The sequence below is a fragment of the Ischnura elegans genome, chromosome 6 (genome assembly GCF_921293095.1).
Source record: "Ischnura elegans chromosome 6, ioIscEleg1.1, whole genome shotgun sequence".
In the NCBI taxonomy this organism is placed as follows: domain Eukaryota; kingdom Metazoa; phylum Arthropoda; class Insecta; order Odonata; family Coenagrionidae; genus Ischnura; species Ischnura elegans.
Genome location: NC_060251.1, coordinates 122564776 through 122590538, shown reverse-complemented (window position 1 = coordinate 122590538; position 25763 = coordinate 122564776). Strand labels below are relative to the sequence as shown.

Sequence of the window (25763 nt, the reverse complement as noted above, 5' to 3'; positions counted from 1 at the left end):
GAATCTAGTAGGTAATGAATACACCAAAAGACACAATAATGTATGCAAAATTATTTATTTAGAAATAGCGTATGTTACCGGATTAAAAGTGGATCATGAACCATATTACCTTTTCACCCCTGCTACAGTGCTGGAAAATGAAAATTACAAAGTATACTGGGACAACACAATTTACACAGACAAACCTGTCCAGCATAACAGACCGGACATAATCTGGATAAAAAAAAAGAAAAGCAGACCTTTATAATTGAAAGAGCAGTTCCGGCTGACAACAACCTTAAGAAGAAATACGAGGAAAAGAAACAAAAATATCAAGACCTCGCAAGGCAAATAAAAACTATCTGGAAACAGGACGTGGTCACCATCATCCCCATAGTAATCTCATCAACAGGAATAATACATTCATCACTCAATTTTGGAATTGAACAATTAAAAATTAAAAGAAACACAATATATAACATTCAAAAATCTGTAATACTGGATACATGTCGAACAGTTAGATTGTTTTTAAATGAATTGTAACTTGAGGCAGCGTCTTGGCAAGGCCCGACGCTGGCAGACCTCCAAGTAAATCTTGTGGAATAAAGAAGAATAATAATAATAATAATAATAATAATATGCAGCAAATGAATATACCAGTAGACATGACAATGTAGCTAAAATCATGCACCAAGAACTGGCAAGAAAAAATAGAATCCTGGACACCGATGAACCATACTACAAATACCATCCACCTGATGTTATGGAAAACGATGAGTGCAAATTATACTGGAATGCAGAAATAAAAACTGACCGAGCAATTAAAAACAATAGACCAGACATAGTTATAATAGACAAAATAAAACGGCACACTACCCTCATAGACGTGACAATTCCCTTAAACCATAATGTACAGAAGGCACAAACCACCAAAATTAACAAATATGCAGAACTTGCAGCAGAGATCAAAGACTTGTGGAAGATGCAGTCAGTAGATTATATGCCCAATAGTGATAACAACAACAGGAATCACACCGTGCGAAGTTCTACACCAGCTAAAAAAGCTAAACTTGGAGAAAACTCTACCAAAAATACAAAGGTCAGTCATCCTGGACACTTGTCATATTGTCCGACGGTTCCTTTCAATAGAATAATAACGGAAGTAATAACAAAACACAGTTGAACTTGACTTGGTCCGTTCACTGTGAACAATCCTTGTAGGATAGCAAGAGGGAAAAATGAAAATAATAATAATAATAATAATAATAACAATAATAACTTTCATTTTACGAATGTATTGGATTTGTCCTTTCCCTTGGGCTACAACCTTGTCGCGGTGGAAAGGCTTGCGCGTTCCTATGACCCCTAAAGCTGCACTGGCGGGATTAACTCTAAATTATTCCCGGTAGGGCTACCCATGCCAGATAGGTCGAAGGGTAGGAGCCAGACGAAAGGTAGTCCACGTGATGGTGTCACGTGAAAAACACTGTTGGAATGGAAGTGGGAAACCAACTATCTCTTCCCTGAACACATGGAGTACAACCAAATGAGCCTCGGAATCTCATCGCCCGGGACCCGTCCGCAAAGGGCGGGTGTCGGGCACGGCAGCGAGGTCGGCAAGGTCCTCGGGGTCGCCAACATGCGAAATCCTTGCAGAGACTTATCATCATCATCATCATCATTATCATCAGCAGCAGCAATGAAGAAAGAAGAAAAGAAGACCAAGAAGATGGAGAAGAAGAAGTCGGCTATAAATGTAGGGACGTGGAATGTGAGGTCAATGATGAGGGTGGGGAAGTTAGAAAATATCAAAAGGGAAACGGATAAAGGGAGGATAAATATCTTAGGATTATGCGAGGTGAGGTGGAGGGATGGGGGGACTATTGGAGTGATGGGTATAGAGTTATATATAGTGGTGGGGAGGAAAGCCAGCGAGGGGTAGCTTTAGTATTAAACGGGAAGATGGGCAATCGTGTGGTAGGCATAGACCAGGTAAGCGATAGGATTCTGGTGGTAGAAATTGAGGCGCGGCCCACAAACCTTGTGGTGATCCAAGTTTACATGCCCACTAGCAATCATAGGGAGGAAGAAGTAGATGAGGTGTATGAACAGCTCGAGGAAATAATTAGAGACACACCGGGTAAGAAAAATCTGGTAGTAATGGGGGACTGGAACGCCTCAGTCGGGGAAGGGAGGGATGGAAACGAAATAGGAGATTTTGGTCTAGGAATACGGAACGACCGGGGAGAGAAAGCAGCAGAATTTTGTAGGAGAAACAAATTATTCATCACAAACACGTGGTTCAATCATCATAAATGGCAAAGGTACACATGGGAATGTCCAGGGGATGTGGGGAGGTTTCAAATAGACTGCATTATGGTAAGACAGAGGTTTAGGAATAGTGTGAAAAACTCGCGCAGCTTCCCTGCAGCGGATGCGGATTCGGACCACAATCTAGTGCTCATGAAATGCAACGTAAGATTCAAAAGACTTATAAGAGTTAGGAAGACGAAGAAATGGAACGTAGAAGCCCTGAAAGGGAGTATGAGGAGAGAATATCAGGAACTAGTGGACATTAGTATGCGGGACATGAACAGCACCAAGACTGTTGAGGAAAGATGGGATAAGATTAAAACGGGAATAGTCAAAGCGGCGGAGAAGTCAATTGGTTACGCTGACAGTAGAAGGATAAAGAAGCCGTGGATAACGGAGAATATGATAAGGGAAGTGGAGGAGAGGAGGAAGTGGAAGAACGTGGGCACGGAACAGGGCAAAATAATGTATAGACAAATTAATAATCGATTACGGCGTGAAACAAAGAGAGCAAGGGAGGCTTGGTGGAAAAGACAGTGTGAGGAAATGGAAAAGTTCCAGAAGGATGGAGAAGTAGGCGCGTTGTACGCCAAAGTGAAGTCGCTATCGGGCTGCAAAAGAGGACAAGCCATGTCTAAAATTAAGGCGAAAGATGGGAGGATACTAACCGAGCGAGAAGAGGTACAGGGTAGATGGAAGGAATACGTGGAGGACCTGTGTGACGGAATGAACAGACCAGAGAGATTGACTCTAGAGGAGTAAAGTGCAGTGGAGGAGGATAATCTCGGAGATATTAGATTCGGAAATAGAGAGAGCACTCCGTGATATGAAGGCTAGGAAAGCAGTAGGCGTGGACAATATACCGTGTGAGCTTCTGAAGAATCTAGGGAAGGAAGGTAATAAAAGGTTTTTCGAACTAGTTCGCAGGATCTATGAGGAGGGATGTTGGCCGGAAGATTTCGTGAAGACGGTTTTAATTCCGCTTCCGAAAAAGAAGAAAGCTGTGGAATGCGGAGATTATAGGACTATCAGCCTAATATCGCATGCGGCGAAAGTGGTGTTGAGGATATTGAACAGACGAATGGAGGCGAGGGCAAACGAGTATTTGGGCGAAGATAAGTTTGGTTTCAGAAAAGGGAAGTCAACTCGTGATGCAATAGCAATAATGAGGTCCCTCGTCGAGAGGAACCTAGAATATGAGCAGGACGTATATGCGTGTTTCGTGGATTTTGAGAAAGCGTTTGATAGGGTTAACTGGGTTAAGTTGATGGACATTCTCAAGAGAATAGGTGTAGATTGGAGGGATAGATGACTGATTCGTAATCTGAATATGGCCCAGACTGCGCAAGTGAGGGTAGCGGATGGAGAATCTAGGTGGGCAAGCATTGGCCGAGGTGTGAGGCAAGGCTGTCCTTTATCGCCGCTGCTCTTTAACGTGTACGCTGAAGAGATGGTAAGGGAAGCGTGGGATGAGTTAGAAGCTGGAATAAAAGTGGGAGGAATGATGTTCAAATCAGTGAGATTCGCGGATGATCAAGCGTTGATTAGCCAGTCAGCTAGGGGGCTTCAGGCTCTAGTGGATGCGTTATACGAGCGTTGCGAGGAGTATGGGATGAGGATTAATCAGAAGAAAACTAAGGTAATGCGGTTTTGTAAAGCATCACGAGCGAGGCATGTGAGACTCAAGATAAAGGTGGGTGGTGAAAAACTTGAGCAGGTTGAGAAATTCAATTATTTAGGCAGTACGTTAGAGGAAAACGGATACAGTAGTAAGGACATAAGGAAGAGAATCGCATTAGCGAAGGAGGCATTCATGAACAGGAAGGAGCTTCTGAGAGGATCGTTGTGTAAGAGTTTAAAGAAAAGGTTAGTGAAGAGTTTGATCTGGAGTGTAGCTCTCTACGGTGCGGAAACGTGGACAATGAGGAAAGAAGACTGGGCTACGGTGCTGCCTCAGCGTCAGAAAAGAGAAGACATAGGCAGACAAGTCGGGCATATTATATGTACCAAGTCCATCCAAAATTTGCCTCCATTCTGTATTTGTCGTAGCCAACACAATCATTTTCTGCATTTCTCCAGGGTTTTCTTCCGCGTCAGATTGTTGGTTGACAACAGTTTCGCTGGCTATCCTGCCAGCGTCTTCAGGTCGAAGGTGTCGGCTGTTGGTTTCTGCCTCGCTTATATACTGTAGGCTGGATGGGAGCTGCACTGTGATTGGCTGTCTGACTGGGTGCTTCTCTTTGGTTGGCTCTCTCTTTGATCACTCTTTTCCAGGCGCTGTGAAGGAAGTATCCATCTTCTCTATTGAAATTCAAAGGTGTTTTTTGAATTTCTATTGCTTCCCTGATTTGTCTAGGGAAGTATCGGCACTCCTTAACTAATAGTTTCTTCTCGTCAAATTTAATGTCATGGCCGGGTTCCGACCATGCATGTTCGGCGATGGCAGAGAGTTGAAACTGCTTGTTCTTGGTCGCCCTCTGATGTTCTTTAATCCTCACATGCACGGAGCGGCAAGTTTCCCCTATGTAGGATTTTCCGCAGGAGCAGGGCACCTTGTATACCCCCTCATGCAGTTCTTGAGGAATGATATCCTTGGGCCCGGGGAGGAAGTCTCTTATCTTGGTCACACAGTTATATCTGGTGACCACGTCGTGCTTTTTTAATATTCTGGCGATCCTCTCTGACGTTCCAGCAATGAAAGGGATGGTGACGGTAGAAATGCAGAGATCAAACCATCGCACAGTGGGCTGAAATCGAAAAAAGCTGGACAAAACCTCGAAAATGGTTTTTTTGAGTATGGAAATTGACACTTTGCACAGTGGTTGCCAACACATTAGTGCATTTTTTGACGCAAAATATTTTTCTTAGGCTAATTTTTTATATAAAATACATAGCCTCAAAGTTGAACAAATTTGGCGGAAATTGCCCGCTTTGAATTTTTTTCGATATTCAGCATGTTTAAACTAATGTCACACCTTTAGTAGTAATTCAATAGCAACAAAAATTTATAAATTTGTTAAACGGTTTCTTATCATCGATTACCATCAACGTTCATGACTTAGTTGTTGTATTTGTGACCAATACGATACAAAATGGCGGACCCTGTTTTTCGTCAAATTTTTGTGTTTATGTAGGATTTTAAAAAAAGGATCACCGAGTTACCTCGAGATATTTACACCACATATACAACAAAGTATATAGATTATGATAATCGGAAGTACAGCTGCGACCACCTGCGACGCCGAAATTAAGATCGATTTTTCGAACGTGCGGCACCGCCCGGAGCTGGCTGCTGGCCACGGGAATTGCCGTACTCGACGGATGTTGGATAGTGAATCATTTCAAGCAAATTTATTGAATAAAAGCTATGATATATTATTACTACATTTATTTTCCTTTTGTTGTAACCGGATTTCTTTACTGTCTTGTAATATTTATCGCCGATGCAGTACAAAATGGCGGACGCTAATTTCAGTAACATTTTTGCCCGTGTGTGGCAGTATAAAAAGGAGGACACCGAGTTGCTCTCATACATTTACATCGTAATTGCATCTAGCCTTTAAGAGTCTTCATCCACGGAAATAATCTGCGACCGTTGGCAACAAACTAAATAAAACCGATGTTTTAACCGTGCCGCGCAGTACGCGGCTGCTCCCTGGGCTCATGGATTGTCGTGACGCAGCGTACATTATACAGCGCTATGAATGCAAAGCCTTTGCTGAGGATGTATTTTATGTTATTATTAACTGTATAGGCTTTTAGGCTTCTTTCTCAGTCCTTCCATTTTTGATAAAAGGTTATCAATGAATATTTAAATGAACCCTATGTACTATGTAATAGCATCACTCCGAGTCGGTTGATGAACTGTCGCTTTCACTTCGAGGCTGCAGGATTTCTGGGTCATCGTCAATTAGTTATAGTAAATTCCTCACTTCTATCGGCATTCTTCGTGATTTCTTTGTAATTAGGGGTGCGGCGTTGGATATTACTGAATCTGAGGTCAGGAGGAGCCGACGAAATAAGTCATCGTTGATAGATATATTCTGGAGTGCTTCCTGCTGAAGCTTTCTCGAGGTTTTCTGCTATCTTTATTGCGTGCTTCAATTGCTTCTTCACATAATTGCCCTAGAGGAAGAATCATCTCTGTAGCTATACCTGCTCCGTGTATTAGGACCTTATGAACGGTTTGGGGCACCATAGAACTCCTACCTACAAATATTCCTCCGACCTAGGCTCTTGTTGCCAAACCTGCTTATACTGCGAATGCCCATAACTGCCGTCGAAACCATATTTACAAATCAGAGTGCACTTCAATTCACTTCTGGCATCAGGAACAGTTGCCACGCAAGCTAGAATCGGTGAGGCAGTGTGCGACAGGAGAGTTTGTTGATTGACTTCGCACGATATTTCTATAATCTCTATGCCATCCGGGTACGTAGTATTTTTAGCAAACCTCACTCTATCATAGTTCGGGTATAATTTATGACCATGGCTTTCAGCTATTTTCCAAAGACACTTGTAGTGGTTTTTAGTCAGGTGCATCGATATGATAACAGAAAGATTAAATTAATTAAATTTTATTAAATAAAAGATTAAATTAATTAAACTACTAAATTCATATATGACTTTCTTTCTGACATCATGGAGGAACCTGAGATGGGTGTCTTCCATTTAGCTAGGACTCTCCTAGCTCTGCTTGGAATGGTCGTTGTAACGTCCTTCACTAATTTGGAGGCCGCCTCATCTCCTTCCTCTCTTAATGTCATCGATGCTGCGAATGATAAATTTGCCGCCGAGTGAGAAGATCTAAGACTTTCAGTCTTCCTCCTCTTAGTTCTTTCGCTAACTTTGTCATTTTTTTCCGGGCGCCCACCAGATTATAATGGGATCAAAGTTAGTAAAAAATCGCCCTTAAGTCCATTGAGATAAATCAACAACTCAGGTCACTTATTAATCGCATATACTTATCCAAAGAATTAGAAGCTCTTGTCAATTCAAGAACGTTTTCTGGTACATATATAGGTGCTTTCATCCACTCAATATTTCTCCTCAAAAATCTTTCATTGTTTCTACTGCAGGCTTCCCATTTCCTTTGGTAGCGAATCAAAAAATATGGTGTAAGAAAGTCACTAAGGCCCTTCGTAGCTTCAATATTACCTTGCGCGTTAAATTTTTTCGTCAGATATTAGGTACATTAAAAATTCATATCTCTCTGCAAAGGATTTACATCCGGATTTTACAACCTTTTTATGAAGCAATAGACGAATTACCTCGAGACCAGACATTTTTAAAATGCTCCAAATTTGTTGTTCAATTCAACACTGGTTCTATTTCAGGCGAACGAGTTTCCAATAACAAGTAACATACATGAAAATTAAAGAAAGGGTCAATTCTAGAGGCGTTAATGGTAAATAAAAAAGGGAAATTGCTTATAGCACGAGGCAAACATAAAGAACTACAAATGCAAATCTCTTACCAGTGTGGATGATAGATGCCTGGTGAATGAGTGATTGACACCGCCAATGCAGTTAAAGCAGAAAACCGATGATATTCCGCGGAGTTCTCAATATCTAAAGCGCGTGTATCCAAGTGCATCCAAAATCACCACAGCAAAACTAACCTCTTTCACTGTATATTCAAAACTAAATTCATATATGAATTTCTTTCTGGAAACGGAATTTCCGAAAAAAAGGTAAAAGGGACCGCACACGAGCAACGTGGGGTCATAAAAAGACCCTTTTCGCGACTACCGCATGGGGTGGACGGGCAAATACCAACCAGCTGCAGGCTGGTCGCCTGGTTGTAAAATCTATTTTGTCTTTGAGGTTAGAAGCAGGCTAATAGAGCCGTTTTACCCATCCAAGGGGTAAAATGCAGAAGCGGAATTGTCAGAGTTTCAAGTCAGCTAGTTTGCATTCGGGAATTTGCTAAATAGTCACTAGTCAGTAAAAATGGATAGAGGAATGCATTCATTTACCTAAAGTGACAACAAACCAACTTGAAATGAAATGGTAATAATTATGTTGGAATAAAACATACCCACAGCAAAGAATTCATAGCGCTTTATGATGTACGCTGTGTCACGACAATCCATGAGCCCAGGGAGCAGCCGCGGACTGCGCGGCACGGTTAAAACATCGGTTTTATTTAGTTTGTTGCCAACGGTCGCAGATTATTTCCGTGGATGAAGACTCTAAAAAGCTAGATGCAATTACGATGTAAATGTATGAGAGCAACTCGGTGTCCTCCTTTTTATACTGCCACACACGGGCAAAAATGTTACTGAAATTAGCGTCCACCATTTTGTACTGCATCGGCGATAAATATTACAAGACAGTAAAGAAATCCGGTTACAACAAAAGGAAAATAAATGTAGTAATAATATATCATAGCTTTTATTCAATAAATTTGCTTGAAATGATTCACTATCCAACATCCGTCGAGTACGGCAATTCCCGTGGCCAGCAGCCAGCTCCGGGCGGTGCCGCACGTTCGAAAAATCATTCTTAATTTCGGCGTCGCAGGTGGTCGCAGCTGTACTTCCGATTATCATAATCTATATACTTTGTTGTATATGTGGTGTAAATATCTCGAGGTAACTCGGTGATCCTTTTTTTAAAATCCTACATAAACACAAAAATTTGACGAAAAACAGGGTCCGCCATTTTGTATCGTATTGGTCACAAATACAACAACTAAGTCATGAACGTTGATGGTAATCGATGATAAGAAACCGTTTAACAAATTTATAAATTTTTGTTGCTATTGAATTACTACTAAAGGTGTGACATTAGTTTAAACATGCTGAATATCGAAAAAAATTCAAAGCGGGCAATTTCCGCCAAATTTGTTCAACTTTGAGGCCATGTATTTTATATAAAAAATTAGCCTAAGAAAAATATTTTGCGTCAAAAAATGCACTAATGTGTAGGCAACCACTGTGCAAAGTTTCAATTTCCATACTCAAAAAAACCATTTTCGAGGTTTTGTCCAGCTTTTTTCGATTTCAGCCCACTGTGCATCGCCGCGGAAACCTACGCTCTAACACAATCATTTTTTCCATCTAACTATGAGGGTGCTTATTCCACCAATTCCCAACTGTGCATCGAAGATGGTGTCCTCGGCTGCCTTCAAGAGGCGCAAATCCTTCCCTAGGACTCATTCGTTAGCACTTCTACGGAACTGGAGCTCCTCTTATTGTTAGAGCAAGCTATCTTGTGGCCGACCCCGCTTAATCAGATGGAGTCATCCTTTCACCATTCTGATTTGATTGAATCATCCTATCACATTTCTCCCCTCACCTCCGCCCACCCCTGCAACTACCTCCCCTGCCCCAGTAAAGATCGCCTGAAGAGAAGACAGCAGCAGTCCATTATAACATTGGGTAATAGGTACATAGTGGGTTATCCCACTGAAATGTTTGGCAAGACATTTTGTGTGTCCCTTCTTCTGTGTCCCTAGGTTTTAAAATCTAATTATTTACTTATTTAAGTGTCATAATTAAAATTGTTTTCCTCATGTTTGCAAATTTCCATAGGGTGCCAAGCCAGGATATATTTGGTGAAGGTCTCTTAGTTTCAATACAAATGTATTTTGTATTTTAAAACGTATTTGAAATACTATTTTGCAGTTTGTTTTTTTAACATCCAAGTCAAAGGTATTTTCCATTTCAAATACATTTGGTGCAATTTTTTGTATTTGAAATTGTCCTCGACCTGTATTTTTCCCAGCCGGTGGTTCAGTCCTAATATACTTAATGTTTTCCTTTCGATTTAATACATATCTGTCCATAGTTGCTCAAGCAATCAAAGCAAAGATCTAAGCCTTAAAATTTTTGCGGCTCCCGTATTTATTCCTTTAAAACCTATGTTACACTTTCTGTTCGCTCATAGCAGTTTTTGACGGCTCGCGTTGGTTTCCTTTCAATTCATTGGGTTCGCGGATTTTATCCTTCTGCGTGAATCAGATTCCAAATGCTTGTCGCGTATTCCAGTTGCGACAAACGTCACTTGCCCTGACGAATGCGAACGAATTCTCTCTCTTCCCTTTAACTTTAACATCCGAATAAAACCTTTGTCCTCATCACGCGTGATGAATGCAAGTTTCTTCTGGGTTCGGACACAAATGCTTATTACATGCGTTCCTCACCTTAAGTTTGAAGCTATCTTAACTGCCAGATATTAGATATCATCTGATGACGGACTTAATGTGAACTCCTTCCGCGCGTGTAGTTGAGGTTACTTAGTCGTTATACGCAATGTACGTAATGCCGTGCATTTGCTGACATTTACTCCAGTCCTCACACTAGGCCCCACGGATTAATTTATGTTTGGCCTGAGATTAGTGCGCGTAATTTAGTTTTGAATCACACGTAGCATATATTTTGATCGTAAGTACGATAATTTTGAGTTTGCGAGGGCAAACCGAAATGACATGTGAATGCGTTTATTTTATCGGCAGCCGGTGAGCCTGGCATCGGCATCCCAGCAGCCATCCGCTTCCCGCTCTACGACGCCGAGACCCGAACGCAAAGGTTCCCGATTCGCACGGCCGCCATGTTGTGTTCCCTAACCAGCCACGTGGTCGTGTCGCTGTCTGCGCGTGCGCTGCTCGGGAGGCCCGCGGGCAGGCGATACGACTTCCTCGGAGCCTTTCCGGCCACGCCGAGGCAATATGGCCGCCGTGCGCAACCGGGGGAGGAGAGAGGAGGAGATGGAGTCGCCGCCTTGGAGATGGGGGAGGCGCTGCTGTCGTCTGGAGAACCCCGAGTCACGTGACATCCATACCACCGTTCCATTACAGTGGATGTTTGTGCGCCTGAGCCACTGCAATCGCCCACTATGCACTGCTATGGTGGGTTCCTTGTTTGCCCAGACAACATTCAGGGCACTCAGACCTGTATTGCTTAGTGGACTCGGCGGTCAGCGCCAGCCACCTTGACAATGGAAACTTGAGTTAGCCGACGCCGGTTAGCTCGTAACTCGGTTTGAAAATTGCAGTGAAAAATATAGGTATCGAAGTGACTGCTGCTATTCATCATGCGAGCACGTATGCTCTCTATGCTCATTGATCTTTTCTTGGATATTTCTGTTCATAACATACACATTTCCCGAAAAGACGGCTTAATTTAGTACTACTCCGCAGGGTGGTTCCCATGCAGTATCATAGAGAGTCTGTGGTGCGAAAACAAGGCAGGGAGATTGGACTTCGGTCGGACCCCAATAGATAAGCCAATGTGTGCTGCGGCTTCGCTACAATCACTTCCTCTAAACCTCGCATTCAGCGGCACCCTCATTCAACTGTTTCCTGCGTTTCAAGTGTTCACAACCAACTAAAAGTAAAAACTTACGCTCAAAAGTCCCAACGGACCGCGTAGGCGAGTATATAATAGGCCGCTTATTCCCCCGCAACTTACATGAATAGACCACCCAAAATGACCGCGACGTGGCAGACGCAATGGTTTTTAATTGATTGTGGTGTTGATCGACTAAGACGGAAAAACAGATCGCTCCCACTCATAAACACCGACGTCACACTGTTTACATTTAGATCTGTGGAGTCTTTCAATGACATTGTTGCCAGTTTTGGTTTAGGGATTCACGTGCTTACTGTGACAACAAGAACAGAAAGTATGCTGACGTGAAGCAGACGTGAAATTTGTGTTTGGGCCAGATCCTCCTGAGTCTTGAATAATCGTGAAAAAATTGGTTTTTATGATCGATTTTAAGCCATCGCAACGCCGCACCTACTGTTTTCACAATTACACAATCGCACCATATCGTATTGGGGCATTTGGTGATTAAGGAATTCTTTCCTAACGACCCCTGATTCGTTGTGTTTGAGGATCTATTTTATAAATTAGGGCATTTACAAAATAAGGATGCAAAACAAACAGGAAATAGACTGAATTATTAAATTCTCTCTTTCCGTGAGGTAAATGCGAACACTTGTGTACTGGGAAACAAACGTGATAAGTAAAAAATAAGACTGAAGCGGCCCACAAAAGTAGAAGAAAAATTTAAACCACATACTTTCAATGGATGCAACATAACTTGACATCAGAAATCATCAGAAGTAAAATCAGAAAATACTTCCTCAGATTGAAACCATAAGTAATCTATGAATCACAAAACAACACATTAATCTACCATATCCTTACCGTACCGTAGCCTCGAGAAGAAGTAAGAAATTTGTGAAGCTGCCAAGACTTGAAAATCACCTTTAAATTATTAATCTCATCGTGAATAGGATACACGTCCAAACACCATTTTTATGAAAGAATGAACCGCAAGAAAGAAAAAAATAAACGCCTTGTGATTGCAAATTAAGAAAAGGATTTTTTTTAGCCATCTCAAAGTCACTAATAAAATATTACGCCACACAGGGCGGTTGAATGAATAGTAAAAAAGTTAAGAATGATATGTTTGCATGTATATGTTGTTATTATATTCCGCGGTTAATTGTATGATGCTTTCCATGCACGGTCGGTAGTGTCGGAACACGGCATTGATAAAGATCATATCATTCATAGGGGAGATTCGAGCATTCGCACAGCGCTACAGCAACCACAAAATTACGGGAATCATTCTGAATCCGCCTGGATAGTAAAAAAAATCAATCGTGTTGCTGGCTTTCATCTGAGCAATACTTGGACACTAATTCCGTAAAAAATATTAGGAGAGCATTAGAGATAATTCAGATATTAAAGATAACTCAAAGGTAAATTAGCGAAATCGCCCAATCAGACGACACGTGAAATTAATTGTTGATCCTGGCCAAACGCCAATTCAATTGAGTGTGGAATCTCGAGTGACGTGAGATAGACACACACCCTAAAAATGGAGAGAAAATCGCTCGCCGGAAATGAAATCGATAACCTCGTGCAGGGACCGAGAAATAATAGGAAATATCGCCAAATACAATTCATTCCCTAACTGCGAAAAACTTGAATCGTATATGTTATGTCCACCTGTTGTTCAGAATGATCTGATTTCATTCCTAAATTTGTCATCGGTTTGGTGTACACAATGTAAAAGCCTTGAGTGGCTTGCAGCTATTGGCAACTTATTTTCAGAGCACCCGGAATATAATTGCTGCGACGAATTGCTTCAAGTGGAAACAACGAAAACAGTTCGTTTCTTTCCAATGAGTGTTCCTGCCGAACTGTTTGCCCTCAAACCACGCGATCTCACGCGAGAGGCATTGTGTAAATATTATCAGATTGGTTATCTCAATTAAGTTAATCAAAATGTCTTCCACCACCTGAAAGCAAATTTACATTTTGTAGAAACATTTTCAGAATGCAGGGACATCAAAAAATAAAATATTTATTTTTTAAAGTATTTTGATTTGTGGAATACCCTTAGCCGATGTGGAGATTTTTTTAGATCACCTAATAAATTCACGGCATGTGTGTTGGGACACTTGTATCACCTTTCAAAATTATTTATAAAAAGATTAATACATCACAGCGTCCTTGAATGTGAATAGCCCACGGATGATATGAACGTTTGAATGGACCTAATGGCGGGTCAATCAACTGAAACACAGGCATTCTTGTCGTCAGGCGTTTCCTTGTTCTGTTTGGGCGCCTTGGTGGCGCCTACTTGACGGAAGGAGGCGCCAGATTCATGGAATCGACCCGTAAGGCTCCTCTAATACAGCTCCTCGATTAATTAGTTGGCGTGCCGGGGTTGGGAGGCGCTTACAAATAAGCGACGATAGCAAGAGTAAACAGAAACAAAAGAGTCCTTTAGGTGGCCATGGTAACTGAATGAGCTTCGGACGACACTGAAAACTGCGGACGATACTTTAATATTATAAAATGGAGACGTTGAAAACAATTTGCTTTAGTATTACCTACAAATAGATTTTTATCATTAACCAGAAACGTCTCCTTCATGATCACACAATTTTATGAAATTAAAATTTTAATAGGAACACAACACCGTCACCAACCCTTCTTTAAGCGGGGCTATGCAGTACTTCTTCTCAAAAAGAAAATTCCGTCGCTCTCAATGAAAACACCCCGCGCGCCAAGACAAATTAATCCAGCCGACTGAACCTCACTAATAAGTCCTTTCCTGGTGCACAAAAAATATCCAGATAGACCTTTACCCCATCATCAGCACAAACCACACTTCCGGTCTCCTCCCTTCCTGTCCTTCCGTCACACACAGAAAGGCACCCAACCTACGCAATGTATTCCTATCCAGTCTCTCTCCGACTTTGGTGCCGTGAACATCGCTCTTAAGCTTGCATTGTTGCCAAATGTAATATGTGGAGATTGCGCTCGTACTGCCTCAGGCACGGTATTAGAAAATGAGACCCATCCCACTCTTCTATCCAATCCCAGAAGAGTGAGTGGCAGGTGTGAAAGTGTGGAGGAGGCCACAGCCTCTATCCGATTTCGGTGCAGTGAACTGGCAGTGTTGCCAAACTTAATCTATGGAGATCGCGCTTGTACTGCCTCACGCACAGTTGTATCCACGGACTGGCAACGCTGGTCGATCGTGTGGAGGGGAAAAGGGAAGGGGATGGAGGGGATTCAAGGGATGGAGGGGAGCTAGCTGTGATTGGCTGAAGTCTTCCGCACGTAAGGGAGGAGCTCGTGCGCTTTCGAGCATAGGGCCCCAGGGGCCCTATGCTCGAAAGTGCACGAGCTCCTCCCTCACGGTCTTCGTTTCGTATGGTCCCATACGTAGGGTTAGCGGACGGAGGGGAAATCGGTATGCTCCAGTACCCTACGGATAGGGCCATGCGAGGGGAGCTGCTATACGTACGGCAAGAGTTGGCAACGTCGGGCCAAGAAGACATGCGAAAGACTTCAGCCAATCACAGCCTCCAAAATCCGTGATTCATTCATTTCCGCGAAACTTTGTTTTGAATTCTCCTTCCACCCTCACAAACAATGTACCTGTAATCCCTTGGAGTAGGAATGCAGTTTCGTGAGTTTGCTCATTTTAAGAAGTAGGTGCCAGACAAGCGCAACGTGAAGAATGGCGAAACTGAATGAGGAGCAGAAGAATATCCTGCTAGAATTTGTCGAAGGTCAGTAGAGTTTAAACATACCTAGTGCTTATTTTTGTAAATGCTAACGGATAATCAAATTCTTACAATATAAACGTTTTTTCTAACAGGTAACGATAATATTGCGAAAGCAAAATTCACCTCCAAATTTGGGGCAAAAGATGCGGCCGACGCATGGCGTGAGGTGACGGTGAAATTAAATTCTTGTGGTGGTGCGGTGAAGCAGTGGAAGGAGTGGAGGAAAGTAAGTATTAAGCACTCATTTTTGGACTCGTAATAACTTTCTGTGATTAGCGACTACACATATATAGATCATATAAGGAGGACGAAGGCAAGCGCACACATTTTTTCGAAGGTGTACTGCTTGTGTCCCATCATTATACAGTGTTTCATGCATCGCCTACGTTTCATGTACCACGAAAAGATTTCCTAATATATTCACTTTGAGTCGGCAGCATTTCGCGGCGAGCGTCTGTATTATAATTTCTACGTCATTGGCGAACATATACATGCAAATGCAATGAAAATCTTGCCGTGAAAAGGTCATGCTAATACATCTTAGTACAGTGATGTTTATTTTATCGGAAACTAAATTTTAAATATTAATTTGATGAGCGATAAATATCACTCGATCCTTTACATTTCTTCCAAGAGAATTCTGCATAATGAGTTTTTGATTCCTAGTCAATTTTAACCAGTTTTACTCATACTAATTACGATTGATATACGTTTCGAAATGCATAGGGTCTATTGATTTGATAATTTATTAATTAAAATCTATTTGATTGATGAAAAATTCAACGTCGGGTAATTCAGTTGTTCTTGAAGCATGGGCAGTAATAATGAGTGCCGCAATGAGCAACAGCTGCAAACGTATGACATTACCTTGTATTCCATTGAATTACTGGAAAATTTCCCTAATGTAGATATAAGAAACCAATCCTTAATTTGCGCAATATTTTTGCATGAAAAACAAACAGAAAAGCAACGGTCATTAATCCCATTCATTCTAGAGCCAATGTTTGCTTTCACACAAGAATTCAATGTAAATGCGAATGCAGTAGTAAGTACAACATAGATGAATAATGTGCATGTTTTTCAAAACTTTTGTGCAAAAGAAATTTTAGCTATGGTCCTGAAACTGCATTTAGTAAATTATTAGTAATCATGATTTTCTCAGGCCAATAATAACGTTGACAAGGTAACAGTTCAGAAACTATTTACACCTTGACATGCATGGAATGAATATTCTAAAATTTAACATGGAAATCATCAAACTTTCCCAGTGCACTTACCAATAACCCACATTCTCAATGCTTTGTTATATTCTAGTATTCTCAGGCATAGGAGACATAGATAACAATTTTAAATCCCATAATGCTCAATCATTATGTACAAGTCACTAGTGCCATTCAGATGTCTGATTTCAGTGGTTGACCAGAAGTGAACTCTCTGCCCTCAACATCTACCTCACATTTGCACAAGTTTTAAAGTAATCTGTGAATCTTAATAAATGTTATTTGTCACTGTCATCCTCTTTTCATAAGCGAGTCGGAACCGGTACAGTTACATATACCAATAACTTCCTCGTGTTTGAACTACATTGTTGGATTGGCTCTGTAGAGTGGAGGTGATTTACCTGTAATAAGTGAGACATTGAAATCAGCTTCTATTCCCACTTGGTCTTCACATTTTGGAGATTTCTCTAAAATCTAATTTCATTATTTTTTTAAATTTTATTTTGCATTTACTTGTGGAATAAAGCCATGGTTCTCATGTCTCGCTTATCCTTTCCATATGGCTGTCTATAATGAGAAGCCAACTCTTGAACTTTAAGAGGCTTGCGGAGGTTCTTAGAAATGGAAGGGTTTAGAATTGATACCGTTCAAATGGTAAAATAAGAAATAATGTATAGCATTGGATCTCTATTTTTATCAATGAATAGTCATTACTGTGGATTACCTAATGAAATTGTACGCTAACATATTGTCTATATTGCAAATATAACATTCCTAACACCTCAACTTATATTCCATGTCTCAGGAATAACTACTACCATTGCAAAAGTCAGTGATTAAATAATTATTCCATTTCAAGACATGATTCAAATTCTTTGATTCCCACATGCATTCATCCTATACGTTCTATATATCATTGTCACGCCTTGTTTCATAAATCAGAACAATTTTCATTGATAAATATCCCTTTCAAACTCTTCAACAGACGTGGCAAGACATAAAAACCTTCACCAAGGCTAAAGTAGCTGCCTTGGTGAGGGAAGGAGGAAAGACTGGTGGTGGCCCGCCTTCAGTTGATGAGCTAACCAGCTACCAAATGAGGGTTTACCAATTACTGGGCAGCAATGCCGTAATGGGCCACCAACACACAAAGGAGTCCCAGATTATTGTACAGGTGAGGTGTAATTGATGCCAGCATATTGATTCATGACAATAATATATTTACTTTGTATTTTCAATTTTTATGCATGTTAAACTTATACAATCTCATCATATTATTTTAACAGACTGAATTAGAGGCAGGGAATCCGAGAAACCCTTCATGCAGCACTCCCTCCTTCCATCCCGACTCTACTTCCCCTACTTCACTCCCTACAGTAATTATTACATCTCCTAACATTTCAACCTATTTCTCCCAGAACCCCAACACGAAAATTTTAAACGTATCCACAACCTCCATCCCAACTCCATCCACATTCACCACAACTCCATCAAACATCTCCAGACAGAGCCCTCCCAGCCCAGCCATAATCCCCATTCAAACTCCAATCTGCCCAAATACAACCTCCGATCAAGCCCCATCCACCCCAACTACAACATCCCAACAGAAGAAGCCCCCCAAGCAAGCTGGAAAAGCAGGAATGGAGAGTAAGTACAGGAGAATATTGACATTGTCTGTCTTACATTTGTATTTTATGCATTATGTAAGAAGAGAAAGTAATTCACAGCCTATCATTCTATAGGACAGAAAAACCTGACGTCCATCGCAGAGGAGCTTATAGATGTAGAGAGGGAGAAGGCAGTGAAGGAAGAGAAGATGATGGCCATGCAGGAGAGGAGGCTGAGGTTGCAGGAGAAGCAGGTGGAGCTGGAGAGCAGGCGGCTAGAGCTCGAGGAGAGAAGGTTGAGAGTGGAGGAAGAGTCACTTTTGATGCAAGTTGAAATAGTGACTTTATTAAAAAGAATAGAAAATAAAATTAATGAAAAATAAACTTGGGTTTTACCAAACTACTTTATTTTACTGGAAATAATCCCTAATTATTCTTTGTCGGACTTGGAGCCCAGCTCTGTGGTTTTGTCCTGCTGGATTAGGGTCAGCATACATCCCATTTTCCTCCACATTTATAGGAATTTCTCCCTCTGCCACATTTCTTTCGATGCACATGTTGTGCAACACACAGCAGGAGTTTATTATATCACTTGCTTTCTCTGGCATATAATGCAGGACCCTGTGTTTCAACAAGCACCTCCATCGAGCCTTAAGCACACCATTGCATTGCTCGACAATGCTCCGGGCACGGCAAAGGCTCCTGTTGAATCTCTCCTCTGGAGAATTTGGTAGTATATCCCCTGCTATAGGGGTCATTAACCCTGGCTCAAGGGGGTAACCACTGTCTCCTGAAAAATTTGGAGAAGAGGGAGGAGAATTATTACCTATTATTCAGCAGGTTTGTTACCCTGAGTAAAATTATTTTTTTTCTGTTGGATTTCAGCACTACACCAGATTTATGTGCATGTGTTACTTGTAACTAATTATTAATATAGTCATCAGAGCTTCTATCCAGGTGGTATGTATGTATTTAAATGTACAGAAGGGAAAGAACACTTACCAATTAGCCAGGCATTGACATTATATCTCTCCTTCATCTGTATAAGGCCCCGTCGTAATTCCGAATTGGCATAAAATATGCGTCATTTGTGGCCCCTGGAAATCTGGCATTAACATTTAAAATTCTCATTTTAGAGTCGCAAACCTGGAAGAGAAATAGTTACAAATTACAAGGCAATACTTGACAATCATTAGAAAACTCATAAAAAGAAAAATGCAATTACCAGCTGTACGTTTATGGAATGGTATCTCTTGTGGTTATAGTATTGCCTTTCCATATAAATCGGGTTGTCCACTGGTGGAGCAACTATAGCCACATGGGTGCAGTCTATAGCCCCTATCGCTCCCGGAAAGCCATACTTCTGGTAGAAACTGGAAAAAGCGAATTTTAATGATATCAGTTTTGGTATCAGGCGACAACAATTACAATCTTTGAAAATCAGGGTCATTTAGATGAAAGCAGTAGTTTTGAGACTATGTATTGGAATGTGCAGTTAATGATTTAAGGTAGCAAAAAACAGAGGATGAGCTTGCATCAATATAGAAGTGCAAGAAGATGGTGGAAGTTTTTACAGATGGTGATTGGGGTCATGATAAGAAGGATGGGAAGTCTACGACATTTTAATAATCATGACTCTGTAATATGTAAGTGCTGATATCTTAAGAAAAGTTTTACACTGTCTCAGGGTTCAGAAATATATAAGTCAGTTAGGTTTTTCATTGTTTAGGACTAATTACTTCCTCTGAAGTGGTGGGAATTATTGTTATAGGAACAGGTGGTTGAAATGTGTAACTGTTAGTGATCCTTCAGAATTTAGTCAGAGTAATTTGAACTCAGAAGTTAGGTTAGATTTTTTTTATTTCCCTCTGCAGTGGAGGGAATGATTGTTATAAGAGCAGGTAGTTGAAATTTGTAACTGTTAGTGATCCTTCAGAATGTATTCAGAGTAATTTCAACTCAGAAGTGAGGCTTGGATTTTATTTTCCTCTGAAGTGGTGGGAATAATTGTTAGAAGAATACTAGTGCAAACATAGGGATATTGCTCACTGTTTCCTGAGAAATGTGAATCATTTTTGAAACATGTGATGACTCTATGCAATGAGCATTCTTTACCATAAAACATGTTCTTGCATGATGTAAATGGTGATTTTCCTACAGTATAGCTTATTTATTTGCATCACTTTTTTCATTTGTGTACTCTATCTCAAGTCCTAAAATGCTCTATGACCATACTTTGACCACTCATATTATTTTTAGCTCCTTATCAGTGTCTGTTAAGGAAATTGAAAATGTATTAAAAAGCCTAAGCACAGATATAGGATGTGGTCCTAATAATGTTCCTGCTATAATATTCAAAAATTGTGCATCTGTGTTAGCATACCCCCTGATTATATTAATTAATACACCTCCAATGTTTTTTCAGATATTTTAAAACTCAGTTATGTGATGCCCATATTTAAATCAGGGGATAAAAGTGATGTAACAAACTACAGATCTAATTACTATCCAATCTGAACTTGCTAAAATCATAGAGAAGTTAGTTCTTAATTCTCTGATTACCATGTTGAAGCACATACAGGTTACTGAACAACACGGTTTCAGAAAAGGAATGTCTACCACCACCAACTTAGCTGTTTTTAATCATTTTATAATAATTGCAGTGTTACTTTCTTCACTCGGAGGAAACTCTGTCGTAATTTTAGATATGTTATTGACAATGAAGTCATTCCAAGAGTCGGAAGTGTGAGAGTCCTGGGCGTTTATTTTGACCAAGCTCTGTCTAATAATGCTCATATTGAGCATGTTGTTTCGAAGTCCTTATGTATGCTAGGATTTGGAACCTACAACATACATAACCATTTTCATATGCACTTTGACAGGTATATAGAAACAATAATTATCCTTTTGTTAAATAATAATAGCCACCTAATGATTATGATTCAATGAATTAACATGTAATTTGTATTTGAAATGTTGCCTTGCAACTTTATTTCAAATGTATAACATTCCTTACAATAAATATTTGTAAATTGGGTTAGCTCCCATGAAAGAAATATTATTATTATTATAACATATTTAAACTCAAATTGAAAAGTTACCAGTGTGTGTAGACAAAGAGTTGGTAAGACGTAGGTTTCTATAGGCAAATGTATACTTAAACTTCAATGAATTTGTAACAGAAGGAAGTTTATATATCTATATAGGTAACGATCACTCTTATTGTTAGTATATCGTCGATATAGCCAATTACTATTAATAACCAAAGATAGAGATACCCAAAAATCCAAATTAGGAGTATAACAATGTTTCAATATCACTAAACATGTAAAATTCATACTGGTAAGGAAGGGAGGCTTTGGCTCACATTCCATAATAGGTAGCACAGTATTATTCAAATGTGAAGGCAAAGTGAAATGAAATACGACAACCAACACTAATACTAGGCGAACAGAAAGCTCAATATATTGACCATACTTTTCACCTAAATGGTAGTCAGACCCACTAAAAAGCTTTAACTTCCATTTTTGCCTGACTTAAGATGATGTTAACGTCGAAGAAAATGAATTGGGAAATCAGACTTAACACAACACGGTGAAATATTTACAAACGAACGGCGAAATTCCAGAAAACAAGAATACTGATCCATTGCACATTATAGCATTCTACCGTTTAGCTACTTGAAAAAAGTTTCTACAGCATAGCCATCAAGGTTCGCGACTCTCAACCACATTCTCCCGGGGGTAGTAATGAAACATTTACTTTGCACGTACATAAGAAAAAACTTAAAAGTTGTATTTTTGTGTACCTTGTACATGCTTTTTATTAATTGATTAATACTATCACCTCTGATTACTATTTTAAAACACTCACCCCTCACGAAGTCCAGCCACAGACTCTGGAGATAGATCTAATTTGATCCAATGTTGCATCAAATGTTCACATATTGCCTTGGCCACTTCAGTTATACAACGGCTCACCGACGATTGGTCCATGGCTGTATATTCCTCTTCTCCTATGTATGACTGGTATGGACCTCCAGCGAAAAACCTTAAAGCTGCCAACACCTGCATGAATAGTATTTGCTTAGCAGGAGCTCAAAACATCAAATAGTATATTTTATGTAAAATTAATTTGACAACGAATTCTAAATTCTTACCATTTCGAATCCCTGTATAAAAACCTCAATGCTACCTACAAATAACTATCTACCAAGCAGAAGGCCTAGCCTCTAAATAACATCTTAATTTAGGCTTACTATAAACATTATAACTCCAAACAATTACCTTTGTTTCCACAGACAAGGCTGAAGATCGCGATGGAGCCCTTAGGTAAGGGGTTAATTGAGCAATTAGCTCGTGAGCTAATTCCTTCGGGAGGCGATAAAGTTTTTTAAACTTCTTCTCCTCCAAATGGAAAGCTGAAGTACGCTCCCGCATCAACCGTGGCGGCCTTTCCTCTTCAATAACTTCATTTTCCTCTTGGAGCATTATCATAGCAAACATTGCAGCCGCCATGTTTTCCCTGGTTCGTATACGAACTCGTCCAGTCCCGACCGCACGAGCGCCTAGTTCGTATGAATCGCCCTCCCCGACGACTGGAGCATACCAAATTCAGCCGTCACACGGAATGTGACTACGTCATTCGTATGAAACTCCCCTCCCGTATACGAACCGAAGTTCGAGCATAGGGCCCCAGGCTGGTTTCAGTGCTTCATGTGCACGTGACAACATTGTATGACTAGGCAAGGGTGTGGGGTGCATTTTGGGGACAGCGATTGGTTGCAAACCATGATGGCGCAGGGTTCTCCGCCCCTTTCTCCTTTTAAAGTGCTGTCATCCGACAACTATCGCCGGCTGGACTGTAGATACATAGGCGACATCTTCTGCACGGAAAGCAGAGAGTCCGTGGTTCGATTCCCGGTCGAGGTGAAAATTTTCCATGAGTTTTCGGCCTTCATTCCATTTCCACGCCACGCTGTGTCATCGTCATGCGTTTATGTTTCTACCTTTCAAATTCTATTTGTGTATTCGCCTGTGGCGACTTGTGTGTGGTTCACGGCCCACCCGGATTGAATCAGGGCCTTGAGACACAAACATAAGTGCAGTTTTAAAAAAATCCCGCCAAATCCTACCGCGCGAGACCGCTGAAAAAAACCACGCTACCCAACATACAGCAAGGAAAAAATCGCCTCAAGAGAGGATACGGCAGTGAGGCATTCCCGAACTGTGCCAATCGTTCACGTTCCCTAGCTTAACCGCTGGAGTATTTCAGACTGGAATCGGGGACAAGGGTATGGCAGGGGTTGACTTGGAACCTCGCCTCGCGAAGCAAATGAACTTCTCGTGCACAAATCTTTCGTTTAACCACCCATTATTATTCGTGAGTCTAGTGAGTATTTTTTCTTCCTGAATTTCAGCTCTTTTCAGCTTCTGGTTCCTCGCTCCCCGTTCTTTGAAACCCTCCTCGGTTGGGAGAGGGGCGTGAAGAGGAAGGGGACTTAACAAAGAGGGGGTTTCAATTAAAATCTAAACACTTTGCCATTGTCCCATTTGATTTCCTTTCAACACAATTGACTAAACGCATTCACTTCACTTTCCTCACGCACATGCATTCACTCGCCGAGCCGAGTCGAGAGGAGGGCGGGGGGAGGAGGGGGAGGTTAAAGGAAGTGGGGAAAAGGGGGGGGGGGGAACCAAGGAACATATACCGTAACGTGTCGAACCATTACATCATCAACGGCGCCTTAGGGTGCCTTCATAGCTCGGCGTTGCGTACTTGGGGGCGGAGCTAACACATCGCAGCAAGTTGGAGCCCTTCATAGCTCTGCGTTGCGAAAACAAATGAAAGGCAAAAAGCGTCGGCTCCTAAAAATCGGCCTGTGAGCATATCATCTTATGATTTCGCCAACCAACAAGCACCTCTCACGCTGTATTTAGCTTGTGATACCATTTACGGGTATGTGTTACGCTATCTATGCTCCTCATTGATTGTAATCTAATGTATGGTTAACATTCGTCTAATGTTTAGGGAAGATACGAAATATCTAAGCTGAGCACTTCAAAATAATAGTAAATAATGAAATAAATAGCATTTGCCACTCCCATTAGTGCTAATCTTGCATATTTGTATACCCAGAAACAAACACCAATTCGAAATCGTCGGCGTACTGCCGCCTTGACGCAGAGAAAATCCGACAGGTTCAGTTTTTCTGCGACGACGCAGCGAGCTGGAGACGTGACGTCATCAATTCTCAAAGATGGGCTCTGATTGGCTCGCTAGCCGCGGTGTCAACGCAACGCCGAACTGTGAAGGCCCCCTTAAGCGCAAACATACAAATAAATTCATAGAGAAGGAAAGAAAGGGATAGGAGCACATAATGGGAAAAGGACGAGGGCAACGGTGCTGTGGCAGATGGAAAAAGCCAGAAAATCAGAGGGTAAAAATGCGGCCTGACTGGGACTCGAACCCAGAACCTCCCGGTTGCTTCTACCAGTTGCTCCACAAGATGCTCTACCTGTTGCGCTACCAGGACGCTTATATTCACCATGATTTCGGCGGGGGTTTATGCACATAAAACTCCCTTTGCTTTGGGCCACAAGAGGAACCAATAGATGGCACCGGGGCAGCTCACCACTCACCAGCAGAAGGAATGGACGAGGACACAAGGATGAAAGGATAGATACACACTCACACGATAGCAGGAAAGAGACAGGAACATGCGTTTTGGGGCAAGCTGAGCCCAAGTGAAATAAGCCAATATGGCCGATGCACTTCGTCATTCAGCCAGTCTCGATGGCGGTGTACTCGCTCGTCAAACCGCAGGTCGCGAGTTCGAATCCTGCCTGAGTAGGTGGGCCCTATGCAGGGCATGGGTGTGTGTGTGTCGTGCTCTGGTAATTCCTCCATTTCAAACGCCTCTATGTGCTGTTTACGGGGAAGTTGCAAATGAATAAAATAAAATAAAAACCTATCGTAAGTATGGACAACACTGATGGCAAACATAAAAGTTGATTTTAAAATAACTATACTAAATGTGTGTGCAATTTACAATCTGCTGGTGTGCTTATAAAATTGACGTTAAAATTCACTAATCCAAACCGTGACATACGCATATTAATTACAATTAAATAATTCTGTTACCAGAAGATATTTATTTTATAAAGAACCATCTTTCATGTCGAAATCGAAAAAAGCTGGCCAAGAGTCATTTTTTCCGATTTTTTTCAAGGAATTTTGTAATGTTGTATTCGAATTCTGCAGGAAATCGTCTACAAATTACGCTACTTATTTGAAAATTTCGTTGATCAGAGCGGCGGCTACAGGGACCTGTCAAACATGGAGCATTCAGCGCAAAAATGACTGGGCGCGTCATGGAGGACAAACTTTGCGCGATATATTGAGCCAAACAACATTTTTATAGGGATGGACGGATCCAGGATATTCGGAGCCGGATCTTTCGGATCGGATATTTTCGGATCCAAATGCATTTTCAAATTCCTGAGGCTGAGATTCCCCCAATGATTGTTCAATCTCTAGGGAAGAGTCACGCTATGTGCCAGTCGTATTTTACCTTTTTTATTTTCCACGGCTGAAA

The 25763-nt window shown here is 41.1% G+C and overlaps 3 protein-coding genes across 5 annotated transcripts in view; 2 read left to right on the top strand and 1 right to left on the bottom strand.

Moving 5' to 3' along the window:
* LOC124160088 (high-affinity choline transporter 1-like) overlaps positions 1-13634 on the top strand; it is a 58840-nt gene extending 45206 nt beyond the window's left edge. The window contains exon 11 of one of the 2 annotated variants that reach the window (XM_046535808.1): positions 10753-13634. In XM_046535808.1, the coding sequence (XP_046391764.1) occupies positions 10753-11069 (317 nt within the window). In that variant the 3' untranslated portion in view covers positions 11070-13634. The remainder of the gene's footprint in view (positions 1-10752) is intronic. The other variant, XM_046535809.1, reaches the window with a different exon arrangement.
* Positions 13635-13718: 84 nt separating this feature from the next.
* On the top strand, positions 13719-18550 carry LOC124160089 (PH domain-containing protein DDB_G0287875-like). The gene is made up of 5 exons (XM_046535810.1): positions 13719-15342; positions 15432-15565; positions 17545-17733; positions 17846-18206; positions 18302-18550. The coding sequence occupies exons 1-5, from the start codon at positions 15291-15293 to the stop codon at positions 18547-18549; spliced, it is 984 nt and encodes a 327-aa protein (XP_046391766.1). The 5' UTR covers positions 13719-15290; the 3' UTR covers position 18550.
* Positions 18551-18557: 7 nt separating this feature from the next.
* On the bottom strand, positions 18558-23801 carry LOC124160090 (putative nuclease HARBI1). Of its 2 annotated transcripts, XM_046535812.1 has the most exons (4): positions 22040-23801; positions 19392-19539; positions 19169-19312; positions 18558-18956 (listed from the first exon to the last, which is right to left on the bottom strand). In XM_046535812.1, the coding sequence occupies exons 1-3, from the start codon at positions 22237-22239 to the stop codon at positions 19202-19204; spliced, it is 459 nt and encodes a 152-aa protein (XP_046391768.1). In that variant the 5' UTR covers positions 22240-23801; the 3' UTR covers positions 18558-18956; positions 19169-19201. The 2 variants fall into 2 exon arrangements, with proteins under 2 accessions (XP_046391768.1, XP_046391767.1); XM_046535811.1 differs by having other exon boundaries at positions 18558-19312.
* Positions 23802-25763: the final 1962 nt, after the last annotated feature.

Coding starts and splice junctions, on each gene's coding strand:
- LOC124160089 (XM_046535810.1), top strand. CDS start 15,291: ATGGCGAAACTGAATGAGGAGCAGAAGAATATCCTGCTAGAATTTGTC. Junction 15,566..17,544: donor AGTGGAAGGAGTGGAGGAAA/GTAAGTATTAAG, acceptor ACTCTTCAACAG/ACGTGGCAAGACATAAAAAC. Junction 17,734..17,845: donor AGTCCCAGATTATTGTACAG/GTGAGGTGTAAT, acceptor TTATTTTAACAG/ACTGAATTAGAGGCAGGGAA.
- LOC124160090 (XM_046535811.1), bottom strand. CDS start 22,239: ATGCAGGTGTTGGCAGCTTTAAGGTTTTTCGCTGGAGGTCCATACCAG. Junction 19,540..22,039: donor GTGGCTGGACTTCGTGAGGG/GTGAGTGTTTTA, acceptor CGCTTTTTCCAG/TTTCTACCAGAAGTATGGCT. Junction 19,313..19,391: donor ATTCCATAAACGTACAGCTG/GTAATTGCATTT, acceptor TTTCTCTTCCAG/GTTTGCGACTCTAAAATGAG.